Here is a 14,862-nt window from a genome sequence, read left to right as displayed (position 1 = left end):
ACCGCATCCAGTGAACACTTCTATCAATACAGAGAAGCTGACGACGATGCGGCTTGGCACCGCATCTCGCGTATTTCTTGATCGAAGAGTGAGACGCGGGAACATCTGCAGTACCGCAAACAGCGATGCGGCCCGCACCGCATCCTGTACACTCAACAAGTGGGACTGACACCACAGAGCAAGTAGCACCAATGGCAGCCGCCTGTCAGGTCTACGTAAGCGACAGACTGACGTGGCATCACCTCCACAACCGACATGCCTGACACACCTGCAAAGGTGCAGCATGCCGTCAGTCTATCCATCCACCTCCTCCTTCACTCCTCGGCTATAAATACCAAGCCCAAACCAGGTTTGAGGCATCTCTTCACAACTCTCTCACTACTACTACTACTATCATACTTTGCTTTCCAAGCAGACTACTGATTCTCACGCCGGAGAGTGGTAACAAGGAGCACCCCCCACCCCATTCTCCTTGTTACGAGTCACGGTTTGTTTCCTTGTGCAGGAGATCGATCCACCGGTGATCCAGCCAGCGATGCTCGAGAGGAAGGGATTAACCCTTCTTGACGAGACCAATGAGTTAACTCCGCCCGGTTAACCATTGTTTCATCACGTATCTTATCTCAAAATATCGCTTATATAATTCACAAATCTTCATTACTAACTATTTAATATTTCATTTATCCAACCATTATAATACACGGGTTTCCAACCTAGTATTTAAAACATGATTAACTATACTATAGTAGTTTCTCATAATAGACCATTAAATCTAAAATAAAACTATATAAGTTTTAGGGCCGCCCCTGAGAATTCGTGTACCCTGTTCGAGATCGAAAAAACGCGCCCTTAGGCCTTAACGAAACCGGGTATTGGGCTTACTAAAGGTCTAAAACTAATACCAATTGGCTAATAACTTATTAAAATCATAAAATAGTGTTGTAAGTGGGTCTATGTTTGTGTTTGTATGAACATACCCTATTAATTTATTTTTTTTACATATACATATCAGATTTTTTTTAAATAACGTACCCTGTCTGGTGGTCCTTCCCGTCCACCCTTAGGGCCGCCCATGATAAGTTTTTCTCTTCATATGATGACTTAACTATATTCCTTCAAAAGAAGTTTTAAGGCCAAAATGCATATTAACAACAAACAAAGGGTCGGTTTTAGCATACGCCATATCTTGAAGGGCTAAAAAGATAAAAATAATTTGGAGATTTAGGAAAGTACGAAAGGGTACATGTCATCAAATCAAATCACACCCCTTTTTCAGATTTAGGGTTTATATTTTACAGATGGATCTCAAGAGCAAATAATTACAAAAAACACCATCTACCACTCTTTCATACTCTTTTTATATATCTCGAGTGTGTTAGGATTCAGATTTAGGTTTTATCAGTTCAACAGATCGTAGATTTTGACTCCTCTGTTGACTCAAATCAGAAATTAAGACCGATTTTGTTATAATTATTGAAGATATTATTATTATTATAAGTTTGAATGCAATGTCTTGGGCGGGTCCTGAAGATATTTATCTCTCTACTTCTCTTGCAAGCTATCTTGATAGTAAGTTATTATTGTTTATATTGCAAATTATTGTTTTATTATTGTTATTTTGTATTGATCTGTATGCTGTTTGAATTTTTGGTTTTGAAGTTGGCTCATGCATTGTAGAATTTTTTTTATAGTTATTGAGTTTAATATGCTTTTAAAAGGTATTTTTTTTTTTTTTTTATAAAAAATGTGTACTTTGTAGTTTGTACTAGTGATTGTTTTGTGAGATTCTCTGTTTGATCAATGGATTTGGGGTAGGTTGACTTTTTGTTGTCTTATTGCTCTTGATTGTATGGATTACTCTGTTTTTAGCTCAATTTGTTTTGTTATCTCTGATATATGCAAAAATGCTTTAAAAAAATTATGAAGTCATTAGTTGTAGGGTGCTTTTGAGTTTTGACAAATAGAAAAATTGTTGTGAGGGGTGGTGTTAGAAACTGAAAACTTCGATTAGATTAAAACACGAACAAAGGGATAGTCTGCCCAATTCGAGAAGGGCAATCTCCGACTATGCAGTTAATGCGGTAAAATATCGGATATCGGTCAAGGACCGATATTTGAGATATAGGTTATCTCGGTGAGATATCGGTGGGATATCGGTAATTTTAATATAATGCAAAATTTACATATATAGCAATTTAACAATAATAATAATTCAGTGATATATCGGTGATATATCGGTCAAATATCGGTTATCTGTCAAATATCGGTCAATATCGCCGATAATATCGGTACCGATATTCTGACCGATATTTGACACTGATATTTTACTAGGGGACCGATATAACCGATATCTCACCGATATTAACTGCATAGATCTCCGATTACAAGGTGTAAAACACTAAATTTGGTAATAAAAACTTCGACAACCTCAAAGAAAAACATAGCCTGCAATTAAACATGATAATTGGCGTTAACTGCTCCTAAAACTTGGTCTTCGAACTTCTCCACACCATTCAACTTTCCCGCTACTTTCTTGACCCGGTGGATCTATCCAGAATCCGAATACTTATAAAATTGGGTATGTATTGTACTTCAGTTTTTGGGAATGTGAGCTCTAACTCTTCAGGAATATCGGTGAACATATAATGGGTAGATGGCATTGTTCAACTTCGCACTAGTTTTAGTTCGACTGTAGCATAATGTGTAAATGATTTACTAAGTAGTTGATGCGGTAAAATATCGGATATCGGTCAAGGACCGATATTTGAGATATCGGTTATCGTTGTAGAATATCGGTGGGATACCGGCAATTTTAATATCATGCTAAATTTATATATATAGCAATTTAACACTAACAATTCAGTGTACTCTCCTACCATTAACAAATTAACCTTTTCAACTTGCAAAACATTAACAATTGTAGTAAGTAGGAACTTACTAAGACTTAAAACACTAACATTTAACAATAACAACTAACAATTAAGACTTAAAATGCTAATAGCAACAATAAGAAAAAAGACAGATAGTAGAACTAAGAAGAAAGGTACTGATATCAGGAAAATCGGTGATATATTGGTCAAATCTTAGTCCAATATCGGTCACTATCGCTGATATTAGCGGTACCGATATTTTGTACCGATATCCCGGCAGGGGACCGATAACCGATATATCACTGATATATATCACTGATATATCGGTTGATATATCGGGATATTAACTACATAGATGATTTATGAATTGTTATACTGATATATCACATGTATATATTTGATGCACTCGGCTTAAACGTATGCATGTTTTTCCACAGGGAAACTTCTTGTATTGCTAAGGGATGGTAGGAAGCTGTTAGGGATACTTCGGTCTTTTGATCAGTTTGGTACTGGAATATATTATTGAACTTGTCTTTTATTAAGAATATTTTTGGCAATCATATTATTGAGAAAGAGTGTGTGGTCACATGCAGCCAATGCTGTTCTTGAAGGGGCTTGTGAACGAGTAATTGTTGGCGATCTTTATTGTGACATCTCACTTGGTCTCTATGTAATTCGTGGCGAGAATGTTGTTTTGATAGGCGAACTGGTATGCTGTCTTATTTATGTTTTTATTTAAATAACATTTTTATTTTCTCGTTAGGGAAATCGGCCTGTAATAATCCCACATAGACCTTATTGGCCATTAATAATCCCACCTCAGAATATTCCCCCCACCAGTCCCACATTTCACCTATTTTTCCTACAATGGTCCCCCGTTAAAAAAAACTTAACTGAGTTAAGCTTTTTTCCAAATTACAAACAGATTTTTTAGGGCTTTTGATTAGAACGACGATATGAGTCCATTGATGTAAAACTTGCCTCGAAACGGTGCTCCAAACGATGAAAACGACGCTTCAATTCGGGTGTTTAAATTTCCAATTAACCAAAGTCAAGTCACTTGGAGCACCATTTCGAAATAAGTTTTACATCACTGGACTCGTATCATCGTTCTGATCAAAAGCCCTAAAAATCGGTTTGTAATTTGGACAAAAGCTTAACTCCGTTAAGTTTTTTTAACGGGGGACCATGTAGGAAAAATAGGTGAAAGGTGGGATTGGTGGGGGGAATATTATGAGGTGGGATTATTAATGGCCAATAAGGTCTAGGTGGGATTATTACAGGCCAATTCCCCTTCTCGTTATTGTCTTCTGTTCTAAAAATCATAGTTATTAAAGGCGCACTCAGGGCGATTTGTTGGGCCCGGGGCTTTATTTGCGCCTGGGCACTCACTTTAATAACTATGAAATGAACCATAGTTATTAAAGGTGCGAGGCGCACTCAGGGCGATTTGTTGATAACTATGCTAAAAATACATTATGTTGATAAAGTTTTTTTTTTTTTTTTTTCTTTTGCGTTGATAAATTATGTGTATTAAGGATCTTGAGAAGGAGGAACTTCCCCCTCATATGACTCGTGTTTCTGAAGCTGAGATAAAAAGGGTGAGTTTCATTTGTTGATTCTTATTGAAATAATATTTTCTGTAATTATATATTGAATGAGGGTTTATTTAGTTTTGTAACTTTTATTGATTATTTAGTTTGAACTGATTTTACCTGTACCTGGCTGATGTGGCACTGGTTGATGCCATGCTGGCTGCCGCGTTAGATGCTACATATGCAAAAAATGCTTATGTGAATATAATGCCCCGTCAGCGTTGTATTTTAAAATCAGCAGAAATTTGGCATGTTAGCGGTTGAGCTAAAATCAATAAAACTCGTAAGTTGGGGCTGCAAACGAACCAAACGTTCAGCAAATAGTTCGTGAACCATTCGTCGGGAATTCGTTTGTGTTCGTGCGTTTATTAGATAAATGGACACGAACGATTCGTTCGTTCGTTTAGTTAAATGAATGAACATGAACAGAGGCTGCATTCGTTCATTTATGTTTGTGAACGTTCGGTAACGTGTTCGTTTATGTTCGATTCGATTGTGTTTTTGGTTTTTATATTTTACTTAAATACTTCAAAATGACAAATAAAATATCTAATAAGCGTCGGTGTATTATATATTCTGTTCTTGAACGCTTCTTTGTGTTCGTTTATTTCCATTTGTGCTCATAAACATTAGTTTTTTTGTTCAGGAATGTTCGTTTTTGTTCATTGCCAAAAATTAACAAACGATCACGAACGTAAACACAGACATAAAATCTAGTTCAGTAAGTGTTCATGAACAGTTTGTGAGCACATATATTTCTTAACAAACAAACACGAACAAGGTCTTGTTCATGTTCGTTTGGTTTGTTTGCAGCCCTAGGCCTAAAACTTATGGAAAAGAGGCAGTTTGCCCAAATACTACCTGACGTGATTATCAATTAGTTGTACATTATAAATATGAAAATTTAGTGACATTTTCAGGATATCTAAGTTTGTGGTGCAGAGGTATCTGTAGATATTGTATTATAATTAGGGCTGTTTGTTTAGCTCTTAAAGAAGCTTTTAATGGTTCAGACCTCTTACTGATTCAGCACTTAATGTTTGTTTCGCGAGCAAATGTCTGAATGGTTCAGACATTTGCCTCTGAATGGTTAAGTTTTATACTGAGTCTGAATGGTTAAGACCTGTAATCTAAATTGGTCAGACATTTGCCTCTAAACGGTTAAGTATTATACTGGCTCTTAATGGTTCAGATCTCTTACTGGTTCAGCACTTAATGGTTCAGACCTCTTACTGATTCAGTACTTAACCATTCAGAAGTTGCCAAACAGCCCCTTAGTTTGTTTCTCATGATTAAAGCTTATAACGACGTATTATTATTATTCTTGCAGGCGCAGAAAGTAGAGAGGGAAGCTACCGATCTCAAGGGAACAATGAGAAAGAGGATGGAGTTTCTTGATATGGACTAAATGACGCGTAGTGTGTTGCGATTCGAATCTGTCTTTCTCCATCATGCACCGATATTTATGCATGTCATCCGCAAATATTAACGCGGGGTTGTTGATGCTGGCTATTGTCTGTTCTACCCTTTTCCTCTGTACTTTCAGTTGCATAGTTTCTGTATAACCTTTTCAAAGTACTAGGTTGAAATTGTAATTTGAAATTAATTGCTTTTGGTTGGATTTTGAATGTGTCTTAGGTTTGGTCATCATTGTGTACATTGCTTTTGGTTGGTGTTTCATCATTTTGCAGTTAAAAAAATGAGTGATTTTTAAGAATTGTCTTTTATCTTTATACCTATTTTCAGACGCTGCCCTTTATGTTCAAAATTGACGAGTTTTGTCCTTTATGTTTTCATATCATACACGTTTTGTCCTTTAGGCCTAACCCAGTTAGTTTTTTCAGTTAAATTTGGTCATGTGCTTTGCACATGAGGGCATTTTTGTCAATTCAAAGGTTGTAGAAGCTTTGAGCTGTAAATCTGCCGTTGAACTTACTTTTGAATTGACAAAAATGCCCTCATGTGCAAAGCACATGACCAAATTTAATTGAAAAAACTAATTGGGTTAGGCCTAAAGGACAAAACGTGTATGATATGAAAACATAAAGGACAAAACTCGTTAATTTTGAACATAAAGGACAACGCCTAAAAATGAGTATAAAGATAAAGGACAATCTTTGAAATTCACTCTAAAAAATTTTAAACACAAAACAAGTCAAAATACCAATTCGAGTGTTACATATATCAAGAAACAAACCAGTTGTCTGTTGTATAGAAAGTTCTCTACATCTAATTGTTTTAACATTTTAAAACGTTTAAATTTAACTAGTAAAAAGACCCGCGCGCGTTGCGGCGCGAGTACTTCGCAAATATCAAACGGATTAGTCCAAGCGTTATGTGATGTGTTAACCATATGAAAACACACGTTTTGACGTATCCGATTGAACTCGATGTATCCTATAGTTGCATTGCGATTGGATCAAAACGTAACGTAAATTGAATTTATATCGTACAATCATAACGTATTATACGCAGCCCGACTAACTCGAATTTATATCGTCAAGCCAAAAACCCTCGAGGGGGTAAAAGTGGCATTTACAGAGTTCATAAAAAGTTAAGTGGTTAAAAATTGCATTTCCTAAACTTAAGGGCTAAGAAAGGGTAAAAGATAAAATTTGATAAAGTTTTAGGGTAAGAAGGAAACTATAATAAAGTTGGGGCTGAAAAAGAAACTACCACAAAGTTGGGGTGTCAAAAGCAAACTATTTGTAAAATGGAGTAGTAGTTTAGGGACTAAATTTGTCATTTTATGAAACTTTGAAGGTAACAAAGTCAATGGACTAAAATTGCAACATCGTGAAAGTATGGAGGAGTCAAAGTAGCATTTGCAAAGTTAATAAAAATTTAAGTGGTTACAAATTTCAATTCCTAAACTTAAGGGCTAAGAAAGGTTAAAGATAAAGTTCGATAAAGTTTTAGGGTAAGAAGGAAACTATAACAAAGTTGGACCTGAAAAGGAAACTGACACAAAGTTGGGGTGTCAAACGCAAACTATTTGTAAAATGGAGTAGTAGTTTAAAGACTAAATTTGTCATTTTATGAAACTTTGAAGGTACCAAAATTAAAAGGCTAAAATTGCAATATCGTGAAAGTAGGGGATGGGAAGGCAAAGCTGGTAGGATTCCACCGACTTTGTCCATTAAGTAGTAGTAGTAGAATATGCATATATACATATTCAGATTTAGTGCATGCTTGAAACATCATACTTGCAAATTTTTATTTCAAATAAATGTTCATATTTTCATAGTGGTAACCGTGTTTAATCCTCCTAGCGTTACTAAGGGTCTGTTTGGTAGCCTCTGAATGGTCATTAAGAGGCTATCTTTTAATGGAACCATTAAGAATTTTACCAATTAGAAGATAGAAGAATGTGACATGGGATGATTTACCATTCAGAGGTTATCTCTTAACCATTCAAACTTGAGGTTACGTCTTATTCATTCAGAGGTTTTAAACCATTAAGGGTGTGTTTGGTATGGGGTAATGGAATGGACGAGGTAATGGAATAGATAAGGTAATGGAATTGATCCTTACCATTCCATGTCTTGTTTGGTTATCATGTGTGAATGGAATGAACAATTACTTTTTATTGTTTGGTATGCGAAAAAAGACGAAGGAATAGAATCAGATGGCGGTGGTCAGTGATGGGCGATGATGGGGCGTGGTGCTAGGTGTCAGTTGTAGCGGCAACGGTGGTTGGCGGTGGTGGTGGATGACGGTGGAGATAGTTGGCGGCGGTGGCGATGGTGGTGGCAGGGGTGGTCGGAGGTGGTAGCAACGTTGACTGTGGTCGGAGGTGGTAGCGGTGGTGGCGGTGGGTGGTGGCGGTTGATAGCGGTGGCGGCGGTTGATAACGGTGGCAGCGGTGGGTGGCGGCGATGATCGGAGGTGGCAGTGGCGACGGTGGGTGGCAGTGACGACGGTGGCAAGGACGGAGGTGGGTGGCGGCGGTAGGTAGTGGCAGCGGCAGTGGCGGGTGGCGGCGGAGGTGGGTAACGGTGGTGGTGGTGGTGGTGTGTGGTAGCAACGGTGGTGGGTTGTGGTGTTGTTAATGAAGGATGAAGAGGGAATGGAATGGAAAAAAAAACAGGGGGCGGATGGAATGATTTTAAGGGAATGGAATGCATTTTGGAATGGACGATTCCATTCCATCGACCAACCAAACACTCTTTTCTTCATTCAATCACAATGGTCCATTCCATTACCTCTCATTCCTGCATACCAAACAGCCCCTAAACATCAGCGGTTACCAACATATATCATAGTGGTGGGAGTGTCCACACTTCGCGGCGGGTAAAGATCAATGATTTTTAACAAAATTTTTAAAAGAATATAGATAGAAAAAAGCACTACTCAACGAAAAATTTTGTATAAGAAAAAACAAAACCTAAAGTGAGCTTCAATTTATGCTCAAAATTGATTCAAGCCGACTCGATTCGAGTTTTTAACAAGTCCGTATTAACATTAACTTGGTCACATGCGACTTGACTCGGTACAACTAACCTAAATGTTTTAAAGAAAACTTCTAAAAGTTACACATATAAAAAGCAAAATGTTAAACAAATACATGAGACCTGAGTGAGTCAAGAGGTAAGCATTTTATAAACTATTAGTTTTGTATATAAGCCAAGTATTTCAGAATTTATTTTATATTTAAGACAATTATCTTTATAAAATACGGGAAATGGATTTTATCACCCTAAACTAATCAAAATTGGTCGTTGTCACTGCCAACTTTCATTTTAGCTCCCACCACCCTCTACTTAACATTTAGGATGATGTGTCACCCCTTCATTAAATAATCACTAACTGAGTTAAAAAACAAACTGAGTTAGTGATTATTTAACGAAGGGATGACACAACAACCTAAATGTTAAGTAGAGAATGGTGGGAGTCAAAATAGAAGTTAAGACTGACAACGAGTCAACGACCAATTTTGATTAGTTTGGGGTGATAAAATCCATTTCCCGTATTTTATAAAGATAATTGTCTTAAATATAAAATAAATTATCAAATAGAAATTCAAACGCCTTCCATTACTTGTTAAGAGCATATATTTGTTCCAAACTCCACACAATCTCTTCCCTTGATGGTCTATATTCGGGTCGTATAGCAGTGCATCTTAATGCGAGAGCCATGCATTTGAAAGCACCGTCTATGGAGTAACTATCTTTGAGACGTGGATCCATCATTTTCTTAAGCTTTCTTCTATTTGACTTGCTCTTAGGAGCCCGTAACTCCAAACTCTTCAAGCCCTCCAAAACATCAAGATTACTAAGGTCTCTGCCTGTTAAAGTTTCCAACATCACAAACCCGAAACTACAAATGTCATTCTTCGTGAGCAAATGACCTATAATAAAGTAAAGGGTATTCAGATCACAAAATCATAGCTTATAAGTTATAAAACATGTGTGAACTTTGTTGGTTCAGTTCTGTTTAAGCATGAAGGAAAACATATGAATCATACATGTCACTGCAGACAGTGCAGAGGAGAATCCAGTGAGAGAGTTCGACATGCCTGTCATCTTGATTCGGTTCCTCCTTAGGGTGCTGACTGATGATGGTGACTTAGAAACCGAAAAGGGTATCGGTTTAGGAGAGGAGGTTTCGTGATGATGTTATGGCTTATGGGGTGTGAATTGTGAAACTGAGTAACCCCTAAACCTCCACATAACTCTCCTTATATAAGCACCCAGGAGGAAACCTAATTAGTTACTAAGGGTAATATGGTCCATCAACAATTACCTACTAATTAAATAATAGGTTCTAATATATTTTGATCTCTATAATGTAAATGATTAAGATGGCTATAGATTAAATATTAATACGTAATATATTTAATCTTACATTCTCCCACTTAGCCGAGTAATCATTTACTATGAGTATTAGATAAGCCTGATCAGGAGTTAACACTCATTTTAGCCTTAAACAAGTACTATAGCAGAAAAATACAGCCGTTGAATCATTATGCGACTCAGGACCCCCATTAATCATACTATAGCCTTAATTTAAAACCTAATCATCATGATCAAAATACGCGTAAGCCCTTTGTTTGATTTGTAACTTTTATTTGTCTATATGCCATTATACCGGTTGAACATATTCTAACAGACATACAAAATCAAACTTGAGGAAAATTAACTAATACTTAGTCATTCATAGTACGATATGCGGTTACGCATGGCCATTAATTAATACCCGTCTATGAGCTCTCTTAGTAAGACTTATGGGTAATAGCCCTTCAGTTATAGGATCCTTAAGCATATCATGAATGTATTCGATACAAAACTTAGTTTCCTCAATTCGTTCATAAACGAATAATTAATTGCGTATCGAAACTTAATGCAGCACCTCTTGAACTGTTACTGTTCAAGGAGTTATGGTAGCTGACTTTATCACACTAATTCTTCAAAACATTATATGGAGTTAATAAACTTATGAGTCCACTGATTAAATTTCCAACAACATTTAGTGACCATGTTATGTCGTTATAACTTAGGTTGTTAATATCAGTGCATTATGACTCCTCCATGAAATAGGTTTTGTCTGCTGACATAAAGATATACCCGAAACTGCATTTTTATAATCTTTGAATATCTCAAAGTTAGAGTAATAAACCGGTTTTAATTCTCACTTCTTCTTTAAATTGTAGTCTCTCGTTTCTTTTAAAGATATTGTAATACTCCATTAGATGCTACACATTAATCTAGACATATCTAGTGTGTTGCAATATGAGTAATATCTAAACGAGTATAGACTTAAACTTACATAAGGCTTCTAATTAATGAAGCGTAAATAAATAATCTCATTTATCCTATTATCCTCTATAGGAGAGCAATATTGATTGTTACATATGTAAGGACCCATTTAATGTTAAACTTATGGAACGAAACTAATATCCCATTGGGTCTATCTCAGTATGTTATGATATCAATCACGTAAGAGATATCTCTGAGTTTTATTATATCAAAGTTTGTGTTAACAATGCTTTGACTTATGTAACATATGCTTGTCAAAGAATGTCATCTATATAGACAAGTTTATTTTAGTTGCTCCCACTCATCTTGAGGTAGGTACATTAATCCACTTGATTCTTGATGAAAATAATTACGTTAGCTTTTCATCACATTATGATGTTTGCATTAACCCATACATGGATATTATTGGCTTACAAATAAAGTGTTCTTTAACCTTCAGTTTGAAACTTTAGGTTGTTATCTAATGAACATGTAAATGTGTCAGCCATTTATTAGGGAAAATCGTTTTAATGTTCATCTAATGTAGCTTAAAACTATTATAAGCTACTAGAACAGTGATGATCCTCAAAGAAATCTTTTGTTAGATATGCAAAAAAGAGTCTTTAATAACTTATCTCTTCCTGAGTACAACCTTTGACAATCAATCATGCTTTTGAGTGTCTTAACGCTTATATTAGGATTTGGTTTAGTCATGAACACTCTTAGGTAACTTAATCAAATCCCAAACGTTATAAGAACACACAAAGTCAGTTTTACTAGAAAACTGTTTTATTCCATTCAAATGATTGATTTACACTAATGGCTTAATTTGAAGAGATAGGATCAGTAAGCATTTCCAAAATCCATTTCAACTTCAATTAGGGAGGTTATGTAATCATCAAAGTTAGTAGGCTTTTAAACCTAGATGACCTCCTGAGTTGATTATTGGGTTCATTAGAAGTTTCAATTTTATGGATTAGCTCTTGGTTAGGTTGCTATCATTTTCATTCTAAGTTTGTAAGAGTTGGTGCAGTATAGTGTACAAGAGGTGTAATCGGAGTTAAATTCGGAGTGAATTTAATGACACTCTTCCCCCCGCCTCTTGTATTCCTTGCAAGTCATAATAAGGACTTTGACTGCTCCCACTAACCTTAGAAATCTTTAGGAACTCAGCATGCTTAGGGTCAATACTTAACGACCAACAAATTCTAATAAAGAAAACAAATTAATGACATTAGTCGTTGTAGTTTCTCTTGTTGAGGATTACGTTAGTTTAGGTAAGAAATCTAAGTGCGCTCACAATTAAGCAACAATGAAACTTTTGTAAGAGTAGCATTAGATTTAAGGAGATAAGGTTTGATTGAACAGTGTCGTGATGGAGCGATGTCTTGTACAAGAGGTGGAAATTTAAAATTTTCAATCCCCATCTCTTGCAACTATTTCAAGTTATTATTAAGACACTTAATGCTCCCACTGATCTTTAATATCTCTAGAATGCTACAAGAGAAGTTTCAATGAGCTACGTGACGTGGGAACCTATCACATATACGTTAGACTTTATTTGATTTCTTTAATGTCCAGATATCATAAGAAACTTTAAGGACATATTTAATAGAAATCTGATTAACTACATATATGAATAGAGTTCTTCTAAGACCGTAGGCCATATGCGACAAAATTTAGATACAAGTTGATAGTCTTTCAAATGATAAATGAATTATGTCTGAATATTCCATTTGGAATAAGTTCCACGAATGTCAATGAATGACTTATGATGGACCCATACTTATTCCTTAAGCCAAGTAATATTTAGGGCTGTAACGTCAAGATTTAGAATCACTGAAAATGAGATTAGATGAAAAAATCATCCTCATTAACCATGTTATGATTTCTCATGAATTTTGGTTCTAATGGATGAAATTTATAAGTCTCATTTTCCTTTTGTCAAATTCTCATTAGCATGATGACAAAAGTTGTGAAAAAATAAGGTATCATCTAGTTTCATCTTAGTAATGTTTCTATCCAGATATTTAGAACAAATAAGAGGAGAGTTTAAGATAAGTGTGACTTTATGTTGACTATCCAAACCTCACAACCTTCATAACATTGCTTAATTATGATACTATATTCTGATTAATCTTCAGAATATATAAGGTATCGAAAAGCGTTGTTGGAAGAGTCTTCATTATGGTTCTTATAGTCTTGACATTTAATTTTGTCACTAACTCTCATGTTAGTTATTTGTCGAGTTCTGGTAAGGAAACGTATGGAACTAGAGTCAACTAATCATGTGTTAATTGGAATATTAAAATTATCAGACTTAAATATCATTAGTAAGTTACTATCTAATTAATTTATCCAACTGTTCTTTAGAATAATGGATAGTCTCGTTGCTTATGCCTAGTCTAATGACATAATTATGCAGTGAGATTTTCCCTTGAAGAACCTTAACGTTGGGATTAGCACTTGTAATTTGTCTATGGACTTTAGAACAATCCTCTCTTAAGGTTTTAGTGGTTGTAAGGTGAATAACATCTTATTTTCCAGTTTCAAACATTTATTTCTATGTACATATGTTGCTTATCAACACACTCGTTATACTTTGGTACTTTTGAGTGTTATAGCTGATTTATAATGCATCAAATTGTACAAATGAAAACTTAGTATGTAATGTACTGGAAAATGTACTTATTTCCATGCGTAAGCCCTTAACTTTATGGGTCATGGTATTGTACATTATAATATATTCACATATACCACTTAACCATATAATTTATAATTAGTCAAATGAAGACATGCACCTTAGGAGTTCTTGTAATTATTCCACAATTATAGATTAGTCTTAGGAAAAAATTAATCTGGAATAACTTTAGTGATAGCAATTATATTAGAGAGTTCTTGATTATCATAAGAGACATCATGTTCGATTTATCCTAATCATCATGCTCTACTTTTCTTCTGTAGTGCCTTATCAGAAGAGAGCAATAAGGATCATCGTGTCTTAAGAGATAATCAAGGATTTAATTTAAGAGCTAATTCTTATAGAAACTTTAAATAAAGCAAAACATTTTAGGCTTAGGAATTAGAGTGGATGAGATATAGATTTATAGAAGAAAATTATAGTGAGTAAAAATTATGGGTACTAAGAATAAGGCAGACAAAATGATCACAAAAATTAATTGAGGATCATTAATATAAGGATCATTATGTGAAGAGGTTGTGATATGTCTATTACTAACATCAAAATAATAGACTACTTAAAGTTCTACTTAAACGAAGACAAAACAGCTTTGGCCAAAAGTGTAATCATTTAAGCATATGTGCAAAGTGGTTGTAACAAATCAGCTTTGGCCAGAAATTGAGACAAACACTTTAGTTATGCACTTGTTGAGTATGCCATCTATGAATGAATTAAATCAGCTTTGGCCAGAAATTAAGACATTCATGCTTATGATGCACACACAACATAGCTTTCGTAATACTTGGATGATAAGTAGATGCATCAAGTCAGCTTTGGCCAGAAATGATGCATCAGAAGCTCATTCAAGTAAAGCCATTTTGGTTTTGTAAAACATTATTTGATCCTCATTAATTAACTAAATAATTACAAAAACCAATAATTTAATAGCAAACCACCCGTTAGCGCGGATTGAACTAATG

The 14,862-nt window shown here is 35.2% G+C and overlaps 1 protein-coding gene across 1 annotated transcript; it reads left to right on the top strand.

The window, feature by feature from the left end:
* Positions 1-1,267: 1,267 nt before the first annotated feature.
* Positions 1,268-6,142, top strand: LOC110935449 (sm-like protein LSM1B). The gene is made up of 5 exons (XM_022177830.2): positions 1,268-1,569; positions 3,308-3,376; positions 3,464-3,579; positions 4,409-4,471; positions 5,796-6,142. The coding sequence occupies exons 1-5, from the start codon at positions 1,509-1,511 to the stop codon at positions 5,871-5,873; spliced, it is 387 nt and encodes a 128-aa protein (XP_022033522.1). The 5' UTR covers positions 1,268-1,508; the 3' UTR covers positions 5,874-6,142.
* The last annotated feature ends 8,720 nt before the right edge of the window (positions 6,143-14,862 follow it).

This window comes from Helianthus annuus, chromosome 4 (genome assembly GCF_002127325.2).
Source record: "Helianthus annuus cultivar XRQ/B chromosome 4, HanXRQr2.0-SUNRISE, whole genome shotgun sequence".
Taxonomy (NCBI): domain Eukaryota; kingdom Viridiplantae; phylum Streptophyta; class Magnoliopsida; order Asterales; family Asteraceae; genus Helianthus; species Helianthus annuus.
The sequence above is the reverse complement of the archived record's forward strand: the minus strand, read 5'-3'. Positions and strand labels throughout refer to the sequence as shown.

Coding starts and splice junctions, on each gene's coding strand:
- LOC110935449 (XM_022177830.2), top strand. CDS start 1,509: ATGTCTTGGGCGGGTCCTGAAGATATTTATCTCTCTACTTCTCTTGCA. Junction 1,570..3,307: donor TCTTGCAAGCTATCTTGATA/GTAAGTTATTAT, acceptor GTTTTTCCACAG/GGAAACTTCTTGTATTGCTA. Junction 3,580..4,408: donor TTGTTTTGATAGGCGAACTG/GTATGCTGTCTT, acceptor ATGTGTATTAAG/GATCTTGAGAAGGAGGAACT.